A 26863-nucleotide genomic window follows, 5' to 3' on the forward strand; every position below is an offset into this window, starting at 1 on the left:
TTGAAAAAAAGGTGGCAACCCTATGTAGCACAGAAGGGGTGAAAATAGTAATGAGAATAATCAGTGTGTAGGTGGGGTGCAGTGTGGTGCGGCGGCAGCAATGCACACAGTCAGATGCAATTGAAAACTTTTATAGAAGTAAGGGCCCTTTCACACTGGGGCGGGGGCGGCGTCGGCGGTAAAGCGCCGCTATTGTAAGCGGCGCTTTACCGTCGGTATTCGGCCGCTAGCGGAGCGGTTTTACCCCCTGCTAGCAGCCGAGACAGCCGCGCTGTCCCATTGATTTCAATGGGCAGGAGCGGTGAAGGAGCGGTATACACTCTGCTCCTTCACCGCTCCGAAGATGCTGCTAGCAGGACTTTTTTTCCTGTCCTGCTAGCGCACCACTCCAGTGTGAAAGCCCCGAGGGCTTTCACACTGGATACAAAGCAGCGGCACTTTCGGGTCGGTTTGCAGGCGCTATTATTAGCGCAATAGCGCCTGCAAACCGCCCCAGTGTGAAAGGGGTCTAATACAGCAACAGCTCACAACAAACCCAGTGGGACAGCTACCCAGCTGCGCACACTCACAGTTCCAGTAACATGAAACAACAGGTTCCAACCGCACTGACAGTATCTGTTGAGAGGGAAAAGAATGCGGCCTGGCCGTCTCGTGCCCAATCAGGAAGGTATCCAGAGAAACTTTCCCTCCTCATCAGGAACCTTTCCCTATCAATAATACTGTCCCCCACAGATGGGGTACCTTTCTTGACTCTACCCACTTGCATAAAGCAGACCAAACCCAGGGGCCAGGGTCTTAAAGTGTTACTAAACCCACAACAGTAAAATCAGTCTGTATATGCAGTAAAGCATGCTTGTTATTGTGCTTGTTATTGCTTGTTATTGTTGTTGTTGAACATAAGGAGTTAATACTCCGCATTGCACAAACAGGCTGTTTGATCCTATCTTCTCTGATGCTCCCCTTCTTCCACGGTCCCCAATCCATCTACTGACAGAACAGAGCCTTGGAAGCACTCTGCACATGCTGAATTTGTTGTATATTGCTAGAGAGTTCTTTTTTCTTTTTTTTTTTTTGTAGGGTGCATGTGATCAGCACAGGGCCAATCAGCACTGTCCGGACAGAGGGTCAGGAGGCATGCAGCCTCATAGGACAGTCAGAGGAGAAAGAAAACTCCTCCTACAACCCTTAATCAGTGCTCAGCCGGACACTGATAAAAGTCACAAGTCTGCTATATACTGCTGATGAGGAAATGTAGTTTAGCAGTTTATATTTGCTAAAATAATTGCATTTCCATGTTCTGTGTACTGTGGGAGACCAGATATAGTGAATGCAGGGTCCTGGGTTTAGTAACACTTTAAATAGACTCTGCCACACCTGAGATGGCCACCAGTCACATGAGTGGCCAGCATCCAAATGGTTCGCTGCCCCAGTGACTCAGGAAACCATAGAGGAACCCTGTTCCGCATGACCTCTTCTCCCTTTGCATTGCCACTGCGGTTGAGAGCCACCTGCAATGGAGACAGTAGACTGCCCCTGCTTACAAGTGTCCAGTTATGCAAACATTTTGAATCTCAGATGTGCATGTTACCATCCTCCCACCATGTGCTTCTATCTAGGTACACATAGTCACCCACAGTTTGACTAAACTACTAAGTCCTGATTCACACTGCTGCAATTTTAGATGCGACTTGGGTGGCACTGAATCTGATAACAATGGAAAAAACATGGTGCCCTTTCATATCAATGCAGCTCAGCTGCAATGAAATTTGGAAAAGGGTCCTGTGCTACTTTGGTGTGATTTACAGTGCGATGTTGCCCCATAGAATGTGCAAACCACATACAAAACATAAACAAATGTATCAAAGTCGCACTTCACAAACGCTCCGCAAATTGCGTCAAAATCACACTGCTAGGAATAATTACCGTCTTCTTCCGGCAGGGACAGTTTCCCCGCCGGGAGAAAACATTGGCTCGGTGGGAGGGATTCCCCTGTCAACACTGTCTGTTACTCGTGGTGGCAGAAAAGAAATTTGCTTCATCTATGGCCGGCCTTACTATTAACCTCCCTGACGGTATTCCCGAGTGTGGCTCGGGGTGGATTTTCAGTGCCAAAAGCGGTGACCCCAAGCCACACTCGGGATTGCATCGCAGGATCCAGGTACAGTTACTTACGTTGTCCCCAGGATCCTGTGATGTCCTCCCGCTGTGTGCGGCGGCTGTGTCTCCGCTTGATGTATCACAGTGCTGGGCTCCGTTCCCTTCGAGTGTTGTGTTGCATGGGGATGGAGAACGGCGCCAAATTCAAAAAGTGAAACACACACAATACATACAGTACACTGTACTCTTACAGATTACATTACTGTATCAAATTATTTCACATCCCTTTTGTCCCTAGTGGTTTGTCCAGTGCCCTGCCTGCAGTTATATAATATAAATACTGTTCTTTCTGCCTGGAAACTGGAGATTGTCCATAGCAACCAAAACCGTCCCTTTACATCAAAAGCAGTTTTAGACCAGCTAGAAAACAGCGATAATAAATTAGAATCACTTGCAGAGTTGAGCGGTAGTGATTTGGTGGGAAATTCGTCATCAAACACTGAAAGTAATGACAGCGACAATTCTGCAACTGAGCAAATTTCAGTGTTTTTGATTTGATTACATTATTGAATCATTATTATATTATTATTTGTTATAATTATTTATAGTTATTTATTATATTATAATTTATGATTTTGTGTTTCAAACTTTATCATACCCAGGATGTCTACTAGACTCTTGTTTGGAGTGTGTTATTCCTAAGAATTACAGGCCTACAATGTAAAACGCCAAATTTCAAGACAAAACATTGTACCGCTTTGAGCATCAAAAATCTGAAATAATCATACTGCCAGGTAGGTTAAGTGACAATTGTATTGTAGAGAATGTAGCAGGAGACTTGAGAACTTTCTAGAATTACAGGAAAATTTAAATCAAATCCCCTATGTGAAAGGATACAGAGCTATCCCCTAAGAAAGCAAATCTTGCCACTAGTGCTATACAGATATCAAACACCACCTTCAACTGATTTATCACTTTTAGCAAACTAATACTTTATGCCACACTGGAAGTTAAAATAATGTTATAAAAATGCCAGTAGCTTTGCAGTGAGTCTTTCATCGTTTTTTTAACGTTTTTGCAATAGCGTTTTTCCGGGTTAGCGTTTTATTTCTTTAAGAATATTTTTTTTTCAATGCATCAAAAACATTAAAAAACGCTGGTGAGCCACATTTTTGAGTGTTTGTCGATGTTTAGCAGCGTTTATGCCGTTTAACGTTTTTAAGCATTTTTTTGTGGTCAGAAAAACAGCTCCTGAACGCGATTTTAGGGCGTTCAGACAACAGCCCATTAACTCCACTGGTGATAAACGTCCATGTGTGCATGGACACATAGGATAACATAGAGGGGAGTTTATGGGCTGTTAAAAAAATGTCCAAGCTCCCAAAAACGGCTGTTTATGAGCTTCAGTGTGCATGGAGCCTCATGGTTGGGGTCATAACATTTGACCACTGAGAGTGTCAATACATTTAAAAAATAAAAACAAGCATTTCACTTTTGACATTTTTATTCAGGATTTTTGTCCAGGAACAAGTAAAAACATTTAACTATCCACCGACTCTGTGAATGTATCTTGAAGAGATGACCAAGACACTTGTGCACTTCACCACAAATAAGATTGGCCTCTTACCAAATATGAAAGATCCCCACCACCAAGCCAGGCATGTAATAATCAGACCTCCAGACATTCATCAATGGCAATAGCAGGACACCTAGGTTTCAGTGATCCCAAGGATCAGCATGTCAGATCAAGCCGCCTCCGCATTCATGGAGAAGAACAGAGGCCACACATAGTGTAAAATCGCCGAACACTTTATTAAAACAATAGAGAGGTATTTACAGACGTAAAAGAAAATAAAGCATGGTACAGCATGTACTGATGCCTTGCCGCTGGCCATATGGTAAGCGCACTGACATCACAAGTTAAGCCCCACCCAACATGTTTCACAATCAAACAGCGTCATCAGGGGAACAGGAGACAAAAAAATATGGCAATGTGCAATTTATGTATTTTGTAAGCTTTCTTGACAGTGGGAATCTATCATGAACCATTAGTTTATATTTTGCATTTGTGCCCAGAGCAGCTTAGCTATACAACTAAACTCACAATACATGGTGGGATCTGTGGTATTATTGTCAATGTTACTGGATGGATGTACGCAAAGGAAAAGTGAGGAATAAGAACAGTGCCAGTGAAATGTGAGGACCCGTAAAAAGGAGTTATTTACAACACTATATGGCCAAAAGCATGAATTCACTTTTGAAATGATTGAGTTCAGGTGTCTCCAGTGAGGGGTACTGTTAATGCTACAGCATACAAAGATGTTTCCAATCTTGTGGCAACAGCGTAGGGAAGGTTCTTTCCTGTTACAGCATGAGCTTGCCCCTGTACACAAAGCCAGGTCATATAGCCTTCCCAAAAGAGTGGAGGCTGTTATAGCAGCAAAGGGGACAGCAACTTCATATCAATGTTCATGGTTTGGGAATGAGATGTCCAACAAGCTCATATAGGTGTGATCATCAAGTTTTTATAAATTTTGTTTCCATACAGTATATGTGAACATGGTTTAGGAAATATCTTCATTTGAAATAAACAGTGACATTTTGCTTTGTTTTAATAGTTTGTCATTGAATCCAACACCAAGTTTTTGTGCTTCCTGCTTGCCAAAAGCTGGGGCTGTTGTGGGGGCAGCAGGAGGTGGTGGAAGTACACCTAAGAAGTATACACTGAAGAGTGTCCAGTCTCCTAGACCCATACATAAAACATCTTTAATCTCATTATTATCACTGTAGACCAGGGCTCTGCCATTCAGATTGTGCTCTTTTATCTTCTGTACATACATCTGGAAGTTGTCCTCTCGGAAACATAATTTAGTCATCTGGAAAAAAGGAAAGAGGATATAGCGCATAAATATGAATTGAAGTGGAATGCATGTACAATAAAAGGGCTTGACATTTTTTGGGGGGACAATTGTCCTATGTATTGTAGTATGATAGTAATACACTTATTGCTTATTTGGTAAAGATCTTTTTTAACCTCAGCTAACCCCTGTGGATTTGTTCAACAAGGCAATGTTCAGTAATTTGTAGAAAAAGTATTAGCATAGAAACATTTATTTTCATGCAGTGATTGTAATAAAAGAATACACTTACTTCTTTACAGACTTCATCTATGGTCATATTCAGTAAAGTCAACATGGTCAGTCTGTTGCTCTTCTTAGATTCCCACAAGTTGTTGCTGCCTCTTAAAAGTTCCATCTGTCTCTTAATGGACTGGTCTAAATTGACAGTGAATGGCAAAAAAAAGTTGGCATCTGCTACTGTGAAATTTCCATACAATAGTTTGTGGAAAATCTCTGGGTCCCCATCCAGCTCCAAAAGTTGTTTGAGATTTGTTTTTATGGCATCTAATTCTTCCAAAGACTTCTCAAAAACATCCCAAAGGAATGTTCGAGAGTATATAGATGATTCTCCTGTTGCATCAGTTTCATCAAGGCACTTCCTCTGCTGTTCGTCTTCAATACACTGCAATATCCAACTAAGGCGACAAGGCCATTGTGTTGCCAGAAGTACCCATTCTGTTACTTTGTGAGGCTTAATCTCAGTCCTTGGCACATCTCTTATCATAAGTCTGATTGTTATGGTGATAGTGTTTACTATCCTTCTGATGTGGACAACATTGTCAGTAATATAATCTTTCATTATTTCATTAAAGAGGTATCCGAAGGCATCGTCAATTAAGGTTTTTGTCTGCGGTCCTTTATCTGCAAGCAAATTGCTACTTTGCATTAGTTCTCCAGAGCATCCAAAATTCGAAGGAAAGTCCTGGACTCCAAAATCGTTTTGATGGGGAGCTCGTTGTCGAAGGAGTTGTTCTTTCTCATTTGGTACCTCTGCTAAATCTGTTATGTTTTCTTCTTCAGTTTCTCTTATCAGCTCACCTTTTCCTTCAACTATATTTTTCATCAGGTAACACTTAGTCATAGAGTCCATTTTGGGAATGCAAAAAGGCAGAGTTATAATACGGTTTAGGAACAGATATCCATTGTTTGCCATGCCTTTTAACAATAGTGAGCTTTCTACGCATTCCACAATGATCCTGGGGTCCACGGCTAGAATAGAAATAAATGGGGCACTGGGATCGGAAAGTAGAATATTCATGGCATTTAAGACTCCTACAACTTTGTCTGGCATGCACTTGTCCAGGTTTGTGATCTCTAGGACCACTTTAATTTTCTGCCGTTGGAAAACTTCCATGACTTGTAGGTAACGGGTGATGACCTTAACCTCCCGCTTTACATCACTCATGAAGCCCAGCTGGGAACTCATGTCTGTCCGGTTCATCTTTTGCTGCACCACACCCTTTTGGGTGATAATTGTGTTTTTAATGGTCATAATAGCTACTCTCAATATCCCTGCTGCAGAGATGCCAACAACAGTTGCTCCAACACCTTCAGCAGCAGCCATCATATCTCCAGTTGGGCTACCAAATGGAAAACCATATATTATAAACAAAGCACCAACAATAATTCCAATCAAGATAACTAAAATGATGGCAATCCAGAGTGGGATACATAGAAACTTCTTACTAATCCATTCTTGTTTGAGTGGTGCATCTATAATTTTGGTTTTTCTGGCTACGGCTCGATAGACGCTTATAGGAGCCAGTCCAAAGTAGTTTTCAATACCATCACAGAGGGTGGTAACAAGACCAGCCCAGAGCTGGTCACTACCTGCGTATTCCCATGCACTGAAACGGATGAAGATAAAACGTATATTCTCTCGTTCTTTGTGCTTTTCCGTGATGACAGGATGGTAAAATATCATAAAGAAGATAAGCTTGATGAGGTCTTTTCCTGTGCATTTTCTTGTTTGCTGTGTGGTCCTGGCAACTTCATCCTGTTCTTTTTTCCATGATTCCCAACATAGATATTCTGTAAATTAAATTAGAAAAATAAAGTGTAAGCAAAGAAAGAAGAATATGAAGTCATTGCAAAGGCAGTAGTAGAAGCTATGCTGCTTTAGTTTTTAAGGTGGTATTAAATCTGGTGATCTGGCCATTAACACATAGTGCCTCCACTCTGGATGAAGGAGTTCAGGGCAACCTTGGACAACAGCATTGCCAGTCTGGGGGAAGGAGAATGTTAGATGGATTAGCAGAGTTGGATACACTGACAAATTGAAGCCAAATTCCAGCTAATACATTATAAGCAGTTACAGCAATATTTTTCTCTTTCTGGGATAAATGTTTTACATGAACAAAAAAAAGCTGGTAATAAACTCTCTTGTAAGTGGTAAATGGTTTGTCTCGACTCTTAAGCCTCGTACACACGGTTTGATTGTTGGATGACCGAGCGTCTGATTTTTGTCAAAAGCGGGTGTTCAGGATTTTTTCTAGCATACTAACTATTGTCGTTTGACAAACACGAACGTAGTGACCACCTATGAGAGTATAAAGAGGAAGTTAATTTCTCAAGCGCTACACTTTGGGCCCCTTATGCTAAATTTCGTGTTAGTAGAAGTTAGTAGAATTTTGGTGAGCGTTGATTTGCGATATTCAGATTGTACAAAACAAATGCCTTTTAAAATATGTTTGGCATAACTACATCAGTATCACCACCAAAGCAGCTTCATTATTATCCCATTAAATAAGATGAGAATGTGCGCTGCATTATGACATTTCATAAATTGCCCCGTCACGAATGTTATTTCTAGATTACGAAAGGTAGCATACAAGACCAAATTCTTTCCAGTCGTTCCTTGATTCCGAGCATGCGTGTTTGTACTTTCGACTTTTGTGTGACGGATTTCTGTACTGACCATTCAAAGATCAGATTTCACATCCAAAAAACATTTTATAGCCTGCAAATCCAGCTTTTGTCTGATGAAAAAGTCAAAATGTCTGTCGAAAGCACCGTACTAACGATCGGAAAATCCGCAGACAGCTTCAGACTTTTCGCTTCTGATTTTCGTACCGTGTGTTCGAAGCCTAACTGTTAAATTTGTAGGAGATCTTGCTTTGTTGAAAAACAAAATAATTACTGGCAGGATCAACAGATGAAAATAAAGGAAAGAAGAAAGCCTAAAAAAGAAAACAAATGCAGCCATCAAATCTAAGAATTGGTAACCTGCAATATAATAAATATTTGATTTGGGGTTTAATACTGCTTTAAACCAGCTGCAATTCAGAAATTCCCGGATGACATTTTTTCTTTATTTATAATCAATAAATACTAGACATGTGCAATTTGTTTAGTTCCGAATTAGTTTTTTGACAAAATTCGACAAATTAGTTAGTTCAAATTAACGAAAACCTGTTTAATGATTTTTTCCAAAATTCAAAAGAACGAAATTTGAAAGAATTCAAAAGAACGAAAATCCGAAATTTGAAAATCCGAAATTCGAAAATCCGAAAATCCAAAAAAAAGAACGAAAATCCGAAAATTCGAAAATCCAAAATAATAACTAACTAACTAATAATAACTATTACTAACTATTAAATTATAGGTAATAGAATTTATTTTCAAATTTGGCTGTCAGTGAACGTAACGAATACGAATTTATCCAAAATTACAAATTATCCGAAATAACAAATGCTGCATCTAAACGAATGGAATGTAACAAATTAATAATAATAAATAATAATAATAATAATATTTTATTATTATTAATTCTTTACGTTCCATTCAATTAGATGCGGCATTCGTTATTTCAGATAATTCGTAACTTCGGATACATTAGTAATCGTTACGTTCACTAACAGCCAAATTTGAAAGTAAATTCCAATACCTAGAATTTAATAGTTACCCTGTTTCCCCGAAAATAAGACCTAGCGTGATTGTCGGTGATGGCTGCAATATAAGCCCTACCCCCCAAAGCCCTAGTTAAAGTCCTTGTAGGGCTTATTTTCGGGGAAACAGGGTAGGGCTTATATTGCAGCCATCACTGACAATCACGCTAGGTCTTATTTTCGGGGAAACAGGGTAGTTATTATTAGTTAGTTAGTTATAATTTCGGATTTTCGTTTTTCAAATTTTTGGATTTTCATTCTTATTTTTGGATTTTCGTTCTTATTTTCCGGATTTTCGAGTTTTCAGGTTTTTGAATTTTCAATTTTTACGAATGATCAAAATAACGAGTACCGCATCTAAATGAATAGAACGTAACGAATTTGAATTTTTTTAAAGTTACAAATTTATTCGAAATAACGAATTTCGATCATAACGAATGACCCAAAAAAAAACCCAAAAACGAATGAAGAGAAAACAAACAAATTTCTCGGCAGTCCACATGTCTAAATACCCAAGTATTCTGGCATAAAGGAAGATGTTAAATTCCGCTCAAATAATTGTTGGAAAACTCACACATGATTAAGTCCTTTCCTTTTCACCACCAGTCTCCACTCTTCATCCTATTTCAATAAACTATTACCCCCCTCCATCCTCCATTTACTTCTTGAAGTTATTAGCTCCAATGCTGCTTTTGGCCTTCATCCTATAGTCTTTTTTTTATTTGTCTTGTATAAAAAGTTGACTTCGGGTTGTTCATATATCCTACTCTGATTTGATAGCATGCAATATGTGTTCTGGGCCATTGTATGGGCCCTCCTAGTTAGTTACAGCCAGTGCTTTCAATATGTTATCTAGAACCTTGATGTCCTCTAAACTAGCGATAACCAGACTTGGCTGTTTATGCTCATCAGGCAACTTGCATGTGATGTAGTGGTGGGTCCCTGTGCTACAGATGATGATCAGCACTCTCCCTGCAATCGGTGTTAAGGAACCATCGGTCAATGGATAACCTTGCATGCAAAGACTGGGTACTCCAATATTAGGCTGAATTCACATTGCGATTCATAGCTCCAGCAGGTCTCTATTGTCAGCTGAAGTAGGGGATAGTGTGGTGCTTGATACTTACTTTCAATTTTGTTAAGTAGAAAGTCCTTGCGTCTACCCCATGGGGCATAAAATCCCACCGTCACAGGAGAAGCAACATAGTATAGAGCCTTGGCCAGAGAAAAGCAGTAGACATCATCCTTGGTTTCAAATCCTTCAAGAACACAATGAATAAATATAAGAAATGAAAGAGTGATTGTCAGAGAGGTGCAAAGGCAGACATAGCAATAAAAAACACTGTCAGAAAATTTTCTCCTTCCCCGCTCCACTAAAAATTATTTTTTTGTCTCTGTCACTGTTGCATCACTTTCAGGTGGAAACCTATGCTCAGGAATATAAGAGCAATTAGACAGAAAAGTCAGGATCATGATAGATCCTTACCACAATGTCTGTTATAAATAGATATAAAACTGGCCCCAAAGAATCTGATTTTTTTAGTCTCCTAGATCTCAAAATTTACCAAAAACAAAATACTATGTGGCCCCAGCTCAAAAATCTACTAGGAATGCCACCTCATCCGTTTAAACCAGAAAACATATGAATTACAAAGGTTCTGTTGCTGATTAAGGTGGTAATTAAATTCACTAGGTGCCTTATCTGCATTAAATCAGCCTCAGAACTTGTGTAATTCAAAGGTGTTCGGGTTTAAAGGGATGAGGTGGCAACCCTACAATCTACTTACAATCAGTTAGGTCACTACAATGCACAATTGTTCATTTTTGTTGAGCTGATAGAGAAAATCGAACACAAAGCTGTTTATGGACAGCATATGTGAATAAAAACGGGTACACACGAGCCAAATGTAGGGAGACAGCAGCCAGTTAAATAAAAATGTGTGTGTATGTCGGTCTGTGCGACTGAAGCTGGTTTCTTTCGGACGTGTATCCAACCGACTCCTGATCAGCGCTCTTAGGCAATGGCAGAGAGCGCTGATTGGAGTGATCTGTGGGGGGGGGGCTCCCCCTGTCAGAACACAACAGCTCAGCGGGGGGGAGATCACTGTACTAACCTCACATGGTCAGTACAGCGGCTCCGACCGGAGCTGACAGTTTTTTTTCATTCAACGCTGGGTTGAACAAAAAGAAATGAATAGTATGTACCCAGCTGAAGCAAAAGAATAAATGCATCGTTCATTGATCCTTTGGCTCTAAACTGATAAAAGCTGATTAGCTGTTACAGATCAACACTCACATTTGACATTTTATAGTGGATTAATTGTGTAAATTCAGTAATCCCTTGAGTAATAGCATAAAAATGGTACACAGATCATCAAAATGCTTACCATTCTCTATAAAATGCTTGCAAGCCTTCACCCTCTAAGCCTAGTACAGGCGGATCAAATGTCGGCTGGCTTCTGTCGAAGGGGCATGATCGAAAGAGGTCTGCCGATTGGCCAATGGCTGAGAGAGCTGACTGGAGTGTTCTGGCGTGTTTAATAAAACTGTGGTTTAAAGCACAATTGTGTATTCTTGATATATGCACTAAAATATATGTAGCAAAGTCCCGGGCCTCTTTAAGCCCAATAGTGACCTCTAGAGTAATGCCGGCCATACACGGTTCGAATTTCGAAAGATTTTTCTTTCGAAAATCGTATCAAAGAATTTTCGTACGAATTTCGCACCATTAGTGGGCTGCAGCAACGGCCGATTTTCGTGCGGCAATCAAATTTGAGGAATTGGACATGGAAATTTTTTGAAAAACGAACGATTTTCTAATCAATGATGGGAGAATCGTGCGAGAAATGTAATAAGAAAAGAAAATTTACGGAGAGAAAAGAAGATTCCCGGCCACGAAAATTATTTTCTATAGCAACATGCGGTGAAATTGAAGGTTTGGTCGGCCGAATTTTGAAAATCAATGGTGGCATCATCAGATCACAAAAAAAACAAACTTTCTGATTTTGAAAAGAAAATTTGTTCGAAATTCGACTGTGTATGGCCTGCTTTAGGGAGAGCTGACATCCTTCAGTGTAGAGTGGGTTACATGGCATGGTGGGTGTAATGCAAGATGAACAGGTGGGCGCCAGACACTTTTCGAATGCAAAGAGATGTATTGTCTCTTAAACAGAATTGTTGGAGAGAAGGTTAGGGCCAGGACACCCTTAGGTAGATGCAATGTTAACTGGCAGACTCCGAGGCTTCTATAGGCAACACGAACAGTTCTCTTTACCCCACACTCACTAACTGTGGGTCTTCACTGAAGGAGCTCCCAGTCTCTCTAACTAGACTTCAGATCCACTAGCCTCTGGATCCCCTGAGCTCTTTCACTGTAGCACTCAGTATCTACCTCAAGCATCACCCCCACCTCACTGCTGGGTCCCTGGCTAGTCACTCACAGATACTCTTCAAGCTTCACCCCTGCTGGCACATTAGGTCCCTGGCTTGGCACTCAACAAGCGTCACCTCTGCTGTCCTGCTGGGTTCCTGACTTGGAACTTGCTGAAGCTTTCCCACTTCTTCACCATCCCCGGCTGGCCAGAAGTCTGCTCTGGTACTAGCCTCAGCTTACTCACTGTGTTCTCCAGTAGCAAGGTGGGTGGTACCTTAGTGACATCAGCTTTCCTTCTACCTCCGACCACGACTGGTTCCCTGGCCAGAGGAACCGTTACTTCTAGTTGGACTACAAGCCCATAGTCCCAACCCTATGCTGCTCTCCTGCTTCTGGATAGGCCTTCAGACAGCCTAGTAGCCAGATGTCCCCGGGATAGGCCTAAGGTTTCTGGCCTAGTAGCCCGGGGCAATACAACACACATGCACCCAGACAGCCGTCCAGGTGGCACAGAACCCTGATCACCTGACTCCACCCAAATAAATAGGCTAAGGGATCCAAGAAAATCCCTGCCCATTGGCTGAGACACCCCATCCATTCTTAATCTGTCCTTGCAATGCCCTTGTCTTATCTAATATCACCAGATATCCAGCCACCTAGCGACAGAAGAAAGAAGGGCAGCAATTTCAGAATTAGGGCGAAATTAATTGATCTCCTAACAATTGACCAAGGCAACTATCATTTGGCAAATAAATTTAATAGCAACCCTATTTAAACATCAGGGTGCTACATATAGAGAGTTAGTCAGCAAAAAACAAATTACTTTCCTATTCAAATTTTTATTCAATACTAACTACTAAAATAGATTTGTAATGTACAATTTGATTTATTTGATCCCGCTGAGTGTCCAACATGAAGCTGGGGAGATTACTAAATGTGAACTTTCTTGTGAATATGCATGTCAAGATCAAGGGTTTCTTTATTGCTTAAAATATAATAAATAGTCTCCTTTGTAATAAATACTAAATGTATGAGCAATATTTGTTTACTGTAATCCTTTACCTTTATGACTGATGAAGGGGGAGATAAATAGTAGAGTAACACAGATAACATGTTTGCATTATATGAAATCCAAATGCACACCTGGGCTAGGTTGGATAAGAAAGGTAGAAGCGTGCAAGCAAACAGATGATGAAAAGAAGAAAGAAAGAAAGGTAATGATAAGAAAATTAGACGTTACTTACTAGGACACACCATATTGTCAGCTAGCAATGTACAGCTTCACCAGTGATCCTCCTGAGACCTGTGGAAATTGGCAAATCTTTCTGTTAGTGTGACCTCACAATCATCTCAAGACCTAAATTCCTAGAAAGAAACATAATACTCTTCTATCTCCTCCCTCCAATATTATCCTAATCCCATTCTCTGCTGATAAATACAATATTGTACTATTGATAGTACATAGTACACTTGATAGTACATGTGAGCATACCAGTGGCGTCACTAGGGTTTTTGTCACCTGGTGCGGTATAACATGGAGTCACCCTCGTCACACACACACACAAACACACACACACACCTCACCCTGGGCTCGGGCTGGCAGTGGAACCAGGACCCCCCCCCGCACCTGTTCAGAAGATACTAGTAGTGTGTGTAGTGACGTCATCATCATGTCTGCAGTGCAGTGTGAGATGTGGCAGGCTGAGGCTCGCTGGCTCAGTAGGGTAGGGAGGAGGAAGAAGAAGAAGGAGGACACACTCACACAGTGACACACCAGGCGCGGCGCTGGAGGTGTGTTGTTCCAGCCCAGTGGGCTGCGGGGTGAACGGGTCAGCTGAAAAAATAAAAATACCAGGGCTTTCCTCACCATTGGGAGGGTGTCCCCCTCTAGTGGGTGTCACCCGGGTGCGGACTGCACCCCCCACGCCTCTGGTGCATACTAAGGGTTGTATACTTTAAAAAAGCTTAGTAATTACACATACGAAAGTCTCAAGAGCTGTCGCTGCACACAAGGTATTTTATTGCCATTGTAAAAATGTATATACAAAAAAAAGTGAAGGCAAAATAATTGTATTAAGCTAACACACTTCCATACCTTTAATACACTTTTTTTTACAGATAGGAATGAACGCACATGGTTGTCATCAAACCTTCTTATGTTGCTGTTTACCCTCAACAGTAAAGCTTTCACTTTTGAATGGTGTAGAGATGTAGGCGTAGCCATAGACAAGAGAGTGTGATGCATCTGGCCCAACTGGATCAACTAATGCCGCGTACACACAAGCGGACTTGCCAACAGGCTAAACTCAGTCGGCATTTCCGACGGAAAGATTTAGAACATGTTCTATATCTGAGTCCGTCAGAAATGCCGAGAGAAAAAGTCCGATGAGGCATACACACGGTCGGAATGTCCGACCAAAAGCTCCCATTGGACTTTTTCCGTCGGGAAGTCCGGCCGTGTGTACGCGGCATAAGAATTTGTGTTTATGTCTATGCAGACAAGAGGGCTGCAGGCACCAGCATATAAGAAGAAGCAGAAGGTATCAGAGCAAGTTTTCCAACTTGTCTGGTCGTCGGTCATTTCCGGCAAGAGCTGTCAATGATCTGGTCTTGGCTCAACCCCTAGACGTGGCATCATTGCCCAATCCAGCCACTGACAATTTAATCTATGGGTATATCAAAAGATGAGAAAGAAAGATATCACCGCTCTAGGAAGGCCGGTAATGCTTGTGCAATGAAGTAGTGAGAAAAAGTCCTGGACAGCCGCACTCAAAATAATATATTGCCTTTATTGAATAACGATCATCAAAGATACATGCCACAGCAGAAAAATGCAGGAAACTGACGTGTTTCACACTGTAGTCAGTGCTTAATCATAGCTATGATTAACCGCTTCAGCCCCGAAAGATTTTACCCCCTTCCTGACCAGAGCGTTTTTTGTGATTCGGCACTGCGTCACTTTAACTGACAATTGCGCGGTCGTGCGACATGGCTCCCAAACAATATTGACGTCCTTTTTTTCCCACAAATAGAGCTTTCTTTTGATGGTATTTGATCGCCTCTGCGATTTTTATTTTTTGTGCTATAAACAAAATAAGAGCGACAATTTTGAAAAAAACCCATTATTTTTTACATTTTGCTATAATAAATATCCCCCAAAAATATATAAAAAAACATTTTTTTTCCTCAGTTTAGGCCGATCATATTCTTTTACATATTTTTGGTAAAATAAATCGCAATAAGCGTTTATTGATTGGTTTGCGCAAAAGTTATAGCGTTTACTAAACAGGGAATAATTTTATGGCATTTTTATTAATATTTTTTTTTTTACTAGTAATGGCGGCGATCAGCGATTTTTATTGTGACTGCGACGTTATGGCGGACATGTCGGACATTTTTGACACAGTTTTGGGACCATTGTCATTTATACAGCGATCAGTGCGATTAAAAATGCACTGATTACTGTGTAAATGACACTGGCAGTGAAGGGGTTAACCACTAGGGGGCGGGGAGGGGTTAAGTATGTCCTAGGGAGTGATTACTAACTGTAGGGGGATGGGCTAGAAGTGTCATTACTCTGATCACAGCTCCCGATGACAGGGAGCTGTGATCAGTGACACTTGTCACTAGGCAGAACGGGAGATGCTGTTTACATCAGCATCTCCTCGTTCGTCCTGTCCGTGAGGCGATCGCGGAATCCCCGCAGCGATCGAGTCCGCGGGACCCGCGACCCGACTCACGGAGCTCCCGGCCGGTGCGCGCGTGTGCCGCCGGCAGCGCGCACGCAATGGCACAGCGGGGAATTCAAATGGACGTACCTGTAAGTCCATTTGCCCAGCCGTGCCATTCTGCCGACGTACAATGGCGTGCGGCGGTCGGGAACCGGTTAAGCACTGACTACAGCGTGAAACACGTCAACATTTCTGCATTTCTTGCATTCAAAGGTAAATAAGTCAGTGTGTGAAAAAATGAAATCCACTCAAAATTATTCCACTCAAAGTTATTTTTGTGGATTTTCAGAACCTTATTCTTATACCAGAAAATTTGCTTGTGTGAAAAAGTAAAATCCATACAAATTAAGTTGTGCTGACCACCACCTTGAGTGTGCACTTACCTCTAAGATGGACCCTTCTTTACAGGGGACAAAAAAGCCTTTAAATGATAAACCAACAGTTTCTGCTGGCAGCTGCAGGTAGATATATTCGTTGACACATTTGCACTTTCTGTTTTTAATCAGGACCATGTAAGTAGCAAACTCATCTGAGAGGTCAGCGCACACACAAGGGGGTTTTGGTGGTGGTCTGCATGACTCAATTTGGTTGACCATGAGTGAATTTAAAGTTTGGAGATGCAGAAGTGAGCTGTAGAAGGGGAGAAGTGTGTAGAGGTGAGCTGCGGTTCGGGGGGTACAGAGGTGAGTTGTAGAAGGGGAGAAGTGTGTAGAGGTGACCTGCAGTTAGGGAGTTTAAGGGTGAGTTGCAGATGGGGGGGCAGAAGTCGATTGCGGACTTAGGGTGCAGAGGGGGGTTGCAAATGGAGGGTGCAGAAGTGAGTTGTGGATGGGGAGGTGCAGATGTAACATGTTACTGCTGCAGTTGCCCCTGTGCCCCCCCCCCCCCCCAGTCCCTGCTGTGACAACTGGAAATACAGCGGATGGCTGCTAGCGCTGATCAATGTGTACTGGCGGAGGGAAGCGGTCCACCTGTCAGAGCACAATAGCACAGGAGGGGGGGTCGCTGTACTAACATTGCATGTGTTAGTACAGCAATCTGTCAGGTTTTTTTTTTTCTTTCAGCCCGCTGGGTGTGTTTTAGATTTAGGTTTTAGATGCACTTTATCCTGAATCAATACCACATGTCACATCGTTTGTGTAGAAATAAACTCCTTTCTTCCGTGAACTAAAAAAACAAACACTTTCTAAGCTCTCTCATGTGACCTAAAGCCTAAGTAGTGGTCACAAGGTATCTGGTTAGCAACAGCATAGTCAGTGTTAATTTGGTTAGAAACTAGAGGCCTATTATTTCCAGTCAGACAGCCCTCTCTGGTAGATTTGGAGTTTGTCAGGGAGCCCAATGCAGTATCCAGGTTACAGCTGTAATTAGCATTCTATTGCTGGCAGTGAGAAAAAATGTCATAACAGCACTGGTGTTGGATGTGCTTTTTGCAAGCAATACTGGGGAAGCATTAGATGTGTATGGCCAACTCTGTTTAAACGCAAAAAAGGAAAAGTTTTGCCTTTAGTTATACTTTGATCAGTATAACCATCCTGATACAGCTGAAGTAGATGTGTCAAAACAGTCCAGAAAATCCACATGTGCTCACCCACAGGAGCAGTCAGTCTGGATCTGTGTGCTAGTCTTCCTGGTTATTCCAGACTGAACCACAATGTATGTCTATAGGAGGGCAGATGTAAACGGCCGAACTTCTGTTTACACCCGAGTCTGTTTTTAGAGAAAACTGAAAATGTTTGCATCCTTTTTCATTTTTGTGGACATTAACGGATGCCATCTGTTTAAATCTATTTTTAGGCAAGAAAGATACTTTTTGGTCATTTACAGTTCCTTTCACACAAGCCTCATCAGATCCATCATGAAAACGAATTGATACCAACGAATTATCTATCCCTTAAGAACATATGGTACTAAACTTGTAATACTGTTTATTTCTATCTACGTATTATTGAATGATTTATTTGTATATCCTTTCTTTTCTCAATAAAATAAGATTGAACTAAAAAATGTTTCTTGCATAAAAGTGGGAATAAGAGGACAACATCAATTTAAGCCCACAAAAGGAGAAAAGGACACTGACTTTTTTTTTTTTCTGCGAACATAAACTGACTTGGACTGAAATAGATGTAAATGGACATCTGTTTACATCCTCCCGCCTATAAACATACAATGTTGTTCACTCTGGATCCATCTGGAAAACTGACAGACAAATCTAGACTAAGGCCTCTTTCACACGGGACGGATCCATGATGATCCGCCCTGTGAACATCCGCTTGCTCAGTGTGGATCGCTCCGCCGATCCCCGCTGAGCAGGCAGTTGACAGGTCTGTCTCTGCACACTGTACAGCGACAGACCTATCAGAGCGCTGCTCTCCCCTATGGGGGATCGGATGATGACGGACCGTAGAGTCTGTCGTCACTTGATCCGATCCGAAAACGGATGGAAAAGTAGGTTTTTCCTCCGTTACACTTTTTCGGATCGAAGCGGGTCGGATGTCAGCGGACATGTCACCGATGACATCCGACGATCCATAGAGGTCTATGGAGGGTCGGTTCAGGTCCGCCTAAAGAACTGACAGGGGACCTGAACGGATCGTTCGTGTGAAAGGGGCCTAAGGCTGGATTCACACCTATGCATTTTTAGTGCACTTGCACTACAGAAAGTGTTCCATAGGAAACCATGTTAAATGGACTGTGGTGCAAATCTGCAAAATGCAAAAAGCACTAAAAATGCATAGGTGTGAATCCAGCCTAAGCATTCATGTGAAAACGGCCCTATCAGGACCTGATCGGAAGCCCCATGCAAGTCTATGGGATCTAAATGGATGTGCGTCCATCTACATCCAATTACCTTCTAGGTCCAGATAAAAAAAATGGAAAAGGACTATGTTTTCTGCCATTTTTCCAAACCTAAATGCAACTGATCGGAGGTAGCCTGATGTAAATGGACATTAGTCCGTACATGCACACAATTTTGGACATCCTTCTCATTATGTTCTGATTTAGCATGGGATCTGTTCAGGGATTTCCTGCTGAATAGAGCGGATCAGGCCTGTGTGAAAGGACCCTATTACTATTTTCTTATTCACTTCAAGAACTAAAAAAAAAAAAAAAAAGGGACATGTGAAAAATGGATAAATATTGATGTACACTGGACTGAACTAAAGACAGATGTACAAACTGATGCAAAAGGATTGAGTTTTATTGTGTTTTTTTTTTTTTTTCAACTTTCGTCATGGAACTAATGCCAGTGTGAAAAGACCCTAATTTATATGAATATTAGTATTTATTTTTATATACACCTTTACAGATATTTACAGAAGGATTACATGACAAATAGCTGATTCTGCCAGTAGCAGTGGAGGCTGGTGCTCAAAATTTTTGAGGGGGAGCAAACAAACTGAAAAATTATGAAAAAAAACTTCAACTGCAGCCTCACTGTGCCCATCAAACGCAGCCACTGTGCCCATCAAACGCAGCCACTGTGCCCATCAAACGCAGCCACTGTGCCATCAAACACAGCCACTGTGCCATCAAACACAGCCACTGTGCCCATCAAACGAAGCCATTGTGCCATCAAATGCTGCCACTGTGCCCATCAAATGCCACCACAGTGCTCCATCAAATTCTGCCACTGTGCCCAATCAAATGCTGCAACTGTGTCCCATCAAATGCTGCCACTGTGCTCCTCAAATGCCGCCACTGTGCCCATCAAATGCCACCACTGTACCCATCAAATGTTGCCACTGTGACCCCCCCGCTGGCTCGCCGTCTGCCCGGTACTTACCCTATCTCGGTGGCGGGTCAGGCAGCCGGTGGCGAGCTGTGGGACCTTGCAGTGATGAGCTGTGTCCTCCATGCATCTCCTCCCCTCCTCCTGATAGGCGTTCAATTGCAGCACCTGTCCTTTCAGCCAATTGGGTGATCAGGTGATGGGCATCCGACCTGCGCTACCTGATTGATAGAGAGGTGGTTCAGTGTTAGAAAAGTGAATATTCATTCGCTTTGCTAACACACTTGGGTGGACTCCGAGCGCAATGCTTTGCGCTCCGAGTTCACCTTTTTTGAAGCCTATTAGCGCCTATGGCTCTAATCAGGTGCTTCAAAAATACACCCCTGCCGCTGTAATTCAGGCGCTCGACGTCCGAAAAGGGGCCAGACGCCCGAATAGGGGGTGGCAGCCACAGATAGATTCATGCAATGCATGAATCTATCCATTAGTCATAGAGATAGTGGAGAGGGGGTGGAGAGGAGAGAGGGGGCGGCCTTAATGGACGCACCGCCACTGGTCAGTAGTATATATAGTCAGTAGTATATATTCAGCAATGGGGCAAATCTCAAAATTAGATTTGCATTAATGCCGGTATCGATATCAGTGCTGATACCAAGCATTTGCACAAGTACTTGCTCCAACACTAAAACTGATACCCGCAGACTGTAAGACCGGGTTCACATATGTGCAGGGCCAGTTTCAGTGCAATTTTTAAAAAGAGTCCAGTGCAATTTCATTCACCGGTTCATGTACGCATTTTTAAGGTGTAAGGCACTGGAAATCGTACCTGAAACGGACTGAAAATCATACCTGACTCTTTTTAATATCACACTGCAGCCGACCCACACATACCATAAGTGAACCAGTTCCAAAAAAAACGGTTTGGTTCAAAACGCATCCAATTCGCATATATGTGAACTGGAGCTAACCACCACCTTAAAGTGTAAGTTAAGTCCGCTTTTTATCTTGTACCTACAGGAAAGCCTATAATATAGTTTACCTGTAGGTACATGTGAGTAGCTCCTAGACTTGCATTGTTTAGGAGATATTCAAACAGCATGCAGTCAGTGACGTCACAGCACAATACGCTTTGAAGGGATGGCATACCCATGTCGTCCCTTCAGAGCTCTGTGCGAGAGTCGGGCCCGGAGTGACATCATCATGGCCCCGGCCATTCATACAACCGGATTCTGAGAACCCGGAGGAAGACTGGGTGAAGATAAAAGCGCCGGGGAGCCATGACATCGCTGCGCTGGAGGGCTCAGTGTTCAGGTAAGTCTGTCATAATGTGCTAGTATGCTATACATAATACATTATTACTTAAACCTGCAGAGGGGGCACAATTTTTTAAATTTTTCTGGTGGTTTGCTACAGCTTTAAGTAATAATTTTTCATTAGTCCAAAAAAACTGTCACATGACACTAAAGATAGGTATCAGTAATTGGTATTGGCCGAGTACTGAGGACTAAACGTTTGGACTTTAAAGGCACACTGGTAAACCAACTAAAAGTAATTATATTTGTTTATTTAGTACATTGATAAAAAACATATATAGCATATTGATACATATAAAAATCAATGAAACTAGCAATTGTAAACCCCGTACCCAACCTCTGACACCACATTACATAGTATCCAACTACATAGCTACATCCAAAGGACGGTGAATAGGAATCCCCGTAATAATCTCCAAGGAGGCTGTAGGTATAAGACAACTGTGGGTCAGGATGTAAATCCGGGCGCAGAGTATTCAATTTAATCACTCGACATGTTGCGCGTAGAGGTACGTTTCTTCAGGAGCATAAAATCTAGTAAAGTATATACAGAAACAACAAAAGATAAATATACACTTTCTTAACATAATAAAATAAAACTTTAATAATAGACAAAATGTATACAGAAATACTCTGTATAAATACTGTATAGTATTTCTGTATAAATTTTGTCTATTATTAAAGTTTTATTTTATTATGTTAAGAAAGTGTATATTTATTTTTTGTTGTTTCTGTATATACTTTACTAGATTTTATGCTCCTGGAGAAGCGTACCTCTACGTGCAACATGTCGAGTGATTAAATTGAATACTCTGCGCCCGGATTCACATCCTGACCCACAGTTGTCTTATACCTACAGCCTCCTTAGAGATTATTACGGGGATTCCTATTCACCGTCCTTTGGATGTAGCTATGTATCCGTACACCCCTACTCAAAATCACAACACAATATTTATAATGCACATACACAACAATTAAGTACTAAGCACTTTTCATACTGCACATCATTATATAGTTACATTACCTGACCTGAGACCCGCTCTCCTCTGCTCTTTGCCCTACCCTGTAGAGACTGGCCCCATACAGACTTTACAGGACTGACCATTGGATCTCATGTGTCTTGTGCTCATTGGCTGTTTTGTTTTGAAGAGAAACCAGGAAATTATAGGTTTCTGATAACAAATGGCTTTGCATTTAACGATACCTATCTATTCATAGCTCCCAAATGGCCTTCATTTAAAGGGACTGTCCTTCTTTTTGTGTACATTCTTTGATGCAACAAATCTCAAAATCACAAGAAAATCTTTACAATGCACATACAAAACAAGTTAGGCAATGCACATTTCAATACAAAGCACTTTTAATACTATTTACTTTTTAAATGAACTAAATATATTAATAGCTGGCAAAGGCCTGAGGAATTAGGGTTAACCCTAAGGACCCTTTCATACTGAACGCAGTTGGATGCAGTTGGATACATTTTGAACTGCACTCCAACTGCATAGACAGCCCAAAACCAAGGTAATCCTATGGGCACAGTTCATTGTAGTGCAGTTCAGCGCAGTTAGGAAAAGTAGAGCATGCTGCATTTTTCTGCACTGCAAATGCAGAGAACGCACTACGAACACGCTTCAAATGCACCACACTGCGCCCCTTTAAGCCAAGAAAGCCCAGCCCAAAAACTTATAGAAAAATGCACTGCAAATTCAGTGCTAAATGCAAAGAAAACACATGCAAAATGCATTCAAGCGCACATCAAGCGCACGTCAAACGCGGTTCATACGCGCTTCAAATGCATGTAAACATGCAGTCAAAAATGCGCAGTTATGTGCAGTTTCTGGTGTCAATGGGCCCTAACCCTTGTTCAGGCAATCCCTGTATATGGCAACAACCTTCTCCCATTGTTCTCTTGTGTTGCTCCTGTCACATCTGTCTCTATAACAGATATGAAAGCCGGACCACAGCTTACAGCAGGATGTGCAGCCAATGCTGTAGTGATAGCATGACAAGACATGAAGTGGCTAAAAGAGGACAGAGGGGATCAGCAACACTGAGATGTAAATAAGGAGAAAAAAAAGGCAAAACTGCATTTATGAAAAAAAAAAAAAAAATTGGCAACTCTTTTTAACACACAATATTTTAGCAAACTCCATGTCATACAATAAAGATTTAGATCTGCTGCCCGGTTCACACTGGAGCGATACGGGAACCCTGCAAATCCACTGCGGTTCCCGCATCGCACCGACTCGCATGGCATTTCACACTGCCATATGCGAACTGCTGGGGTGTGTCAATACATTGTTAGCGACACCCCTAGTTCAGCTCGCGTATCGCACTGCGAACTGACAGTTCGGATACGAATCGGATCGCATATGTGTGAACACACATGCGATCCGATTCTGGTCCGAACAGAAAAAAGGGTCCTGTGCGTGTTTGGACCAAATGCGGTGCAATATCAACCATACTATCTGTATGGCTGAAATCGCGCCGCACAGACATCACATGTAATGTGAACAGCAGTGCGCTGCAAATTACATGCGATGTCTGGCATCGCACAAGTGTGAACCGGGCCTAACAGAGTCTTCCTATTTTTAACAACTACACAATGCATAGGGAACATCAAGTGAGCAGGACACAGAACACTGCATGCAATCACTATTGGAAGCAATGAAGAAAATTGACTTATTTCCATCCTGACCAGTAGTCACCTTTTTGCTTTACTCTGGTATTCTACCTTCTCATGTGCGACCATTCATACCATTCACATCATCCAACAATGAATAACACATCACAGGTAATCCACTATTGCCAAAACTAGCAAACTAACATCTATAAATAAGTTGAGCAAATAATGATGACAATAAACAGATTCATTATGATTCTGTATGCTGGTAACAGGTATTTAAACTACATTAGTAATCATCAAAGTGATTATAGAAAATAGGAGCAACTGGAATATACATCATGCCCTATCTATAGAGGAAAACAGCAATATAAATACTTCCCTGTGTTAATGAGTGAAGGATTCTGCATAAAACAGCTTCTCCCCTCCAATTTCCAGAATTCTTCACAATTGAATAGTTTATTTCTCCATTTGCTACACAAACCCATTTAATACCCATTTTAATTAGGTGACCAGTTCACAATTTTCTACTTACCAGACAGACGTCTTCCCTACTAGACCTACTTCGCTTTTGTCCTGGTAAGAGGAACAGATTCCACGCCTGTTTGTCAATAGATTATGGTATAATAGATATGGGCTACAGCACAACTCACTCTAAAGTCAACATGGGCCTGGCTCGAACTTTACCCTTACAAATAAAGTGATTAGGGGGCACTACCCCCCTACTTAGGGCAACATACATACACCTACATATGGAAATTATGAACAGGTTTTGCAATATGTACCTATGTACAATATAACGTTGTATAATATGCATGTTAAATGTCATATTCACATACGCTGATAAGCTTCAGGTTCCCCGCCAAGACCATTTTGTGTCATGTGACTTTAACTGCATAGCCTCACTCAATGCATCAGTTTCTGGAAATTAATTTAGAGCTGAAACACAGGAATTAATCGTTTTGCATGCTTACATTAGTGCAGCTTGGCACAATGTGAGTATGCATTTCTCATACCTGATGGATTGCTGGGGAAGCTGACAATTACTGTAGTAGCTGGCCTACTACAGTGATAGCTGTCATCTTCCGGGTCCTACTCAGGTTCTATGCGATTGACTGCTCCACTGCACACTGACCATAGGGGGTCGCTCACTCGTCACCACCACCATTCATAGAATGCCTTGTGTTTTCAACAATAAATACAAGAGGTTCTTTGGATGAAATGAAGAGAAGAGGTGGTGATATCACAATCTTCATAATTACATCCACATCCTTACTGATCTAAGAGTAAAGAACCCCTTATGAAGTTTAAGGTTAAACTGCTTCTCGTCCAACTTTCTTCGAGAAGCTGTGTCCCTTCTTAGGAGACCTAAGACTGAATAGTTGTTTTCCTATGCTAGAATCACCATTTAGATGTTTGTATATTGCGATCATACCTTCTCTTAAGTGAGGAGAGAAGCAGGTAGAAGAATTTTGAAGTGGTTGTAAATCTCAGACATGAAATCAGAATCCCCCTGATGAAGATACAATATTTCCCTTGTATTGACACGCGTAGGGTAGGGGACTGGACGGCACAGGAGGCAGCTGGTCTGTCATATGGAGTAGGAAAACATGATCTCATCCACGGCTTGGCGCTATTAAGGCATGCTATAGCGCAGTGCACTAACGCACCAGACCCATGTGAGTACCCTATAATAGGGCTTTGTTTGCATTAAATAAAATCTTTTAAAGCGTTATTACACTACGGAAGTCGCTTTTTGATATTTATATATGAGGATGCCACATCTTTGCCCAGTATTTAGACCATGCAACCTGACCTGGAATCCATTTTGACGATTCAAAAGCGTGTACTGACCAAACGTAATTGCGAGGTCACACGCTCTGAGGTGAGCGGCCATTACCTTGGGGTGGGGAGCACCTGAGTGTAGTCACTACTGAAGATCGCTATACTCACAGTCACCTATCAAGTTTATTATCTTTAAATTAATGACGCTGAAAACTGACCCTGGATGGTCAGAGTATCACGGACCTATATGCACCTGAGCACTTTATGGATCACTTTTGTATCAATATTCATATTTTATGAAATGTACTGTATATTCACGCTATATGATGTTGTAAGCTGTATGACGACAACAGTCGCATATATATATATATATATATATATTTTTTTTTTTTTATTCTTGCAATTTATAGGCACATCACTTTAGTTAACAATTTTGTTTTGTAGGTTTTTTTGCTACAGGTTCAGCAGATCATTAGGGGGATAGCGCAGCACATGATTTATTTATTTGTCTGTGATTCTCAAACGTTAGTATGGGACGTGATTAGTGCTAGCAGCTATCATACTATTAAAAGATAGGAGATCTTTAATTTGGTAGCTCGCAAGACCTTTACTACTATTATGAAATATGAACACAACACATCATTCTATACTTGTCTCTATCTGAAGTACTAAGACCCCATTTACACTTGGGCGATTCCTTATCACATGATTCGCGGCAAAAATGTGCATGTAAAAATGCACCTTGCTCAGGGCCAAAATTCGGTCCTTGAGCTTCTTTGCCGCGACAATCACACATATGGCAGCCCATTCAAGTGAATGGGCTGCCCTATGCGCATCACGTTGAGTTGCATGTAAACCATATAAAAAAACACGATCAGAAATGCACGTTCCCACTACACAAGCTGTAAACAGGGCCTGAGTGTGATTTCTCTCCTTGTTCCTTTATCCAGATTACAGCTCACCTTCTTATGTTATTGGTTGGTCTGGCAAGAACAATCTTTCTACAATCTATGCTGGTTACTATTAATGATCTTAATATGGTTGCTTATCGTTCCCTCCAATAGTTTACACACTCTTGATGTTAGGCTGACTGGTCTGTAGTTTCCAGGTATAAATCTCTGCCCTTTTTGAATCACCATTTTTTATACCACGTTTGCTTTTCCCCAGATCAGCTGATATCATTCCAGTCAGTAAGCTGTCCTTAAAATGGTTGTAAAGGCTGAAGGATTTTTACCTTCATGCATTCTATGCATGAAGGTAAAAAAACTTCTGTGTGCAGCTCCCCTCCAGACCCCCCCCTAATACTTACCTGAGCCCTATCTCGATTCAGCGATGTGCACAAGAGCAACCTCTCTCCCAGGTCTCTCCCTCCTCATTGGCTAAAACACAGCAGTGGGAGCCAATGGTTCCCACTGCTGTCA

The 26863-nt window shown here is 41.6% G+C and overlaps 1 protein-coding gene across 2 annotated transcripts; it reads right to left on the bottom strand.

The window, feature by feature from the left end:
• Window positions 1–3890: 3890 nt before the first annotated feature.
• Window positions 3891–24270, bottom strand: LOC141107957 (NTPase KAP family P-loop domain-containing protein 1-like). 2 transcript variants are annotated; one of them, XM_073599057.1, is made up of 5 exons: window positions 24193–24270; window positions 13502–13560; window positions 10012–10143; window positions 5248–7028; window positions 3891–4973 (listed from the first exon to the last, which is right to left on the bottom strand). In XM_073599057.1, the coding sequence occupies exons 2-5, from the start codon at window positions 13512–13514 to the stop codon at window positions 4662–4664; spliced, it is 2238 nt and encodes a 745-aa protein (XP_073455158.1). In that variant the 5' UTR covers window positions 13515–13560; window positions 24193–24270; the 3' UTR covers window positions 3891–4661. The 2 variants fall into 2 exon arrangements, with proteins under 2 accessions (XP_073455158.1, XP_073455159.1); XM_073599058.1 differs by lacking the exon at window positions 24193–24270 and adding an exon at window positions 13885–14018.
• Window positions 24271–26863: the final 2593 nt, after the last annotated feature.

This window comes from Aquarana catesbeiana, linkage group LG09 (assembly GCF_042186555.1).
Source record: "Aquarana catesbeiana isolate 2022-GZ linkage group LG09, ASM4218655v1, whole genome shotgun sequence".
Lineage (NCBI taxonomy): Eukaryota > Metazoa > Chordata > Amphibia > Anura > Ranidae > Aquarana > Aquarana catesbeiana.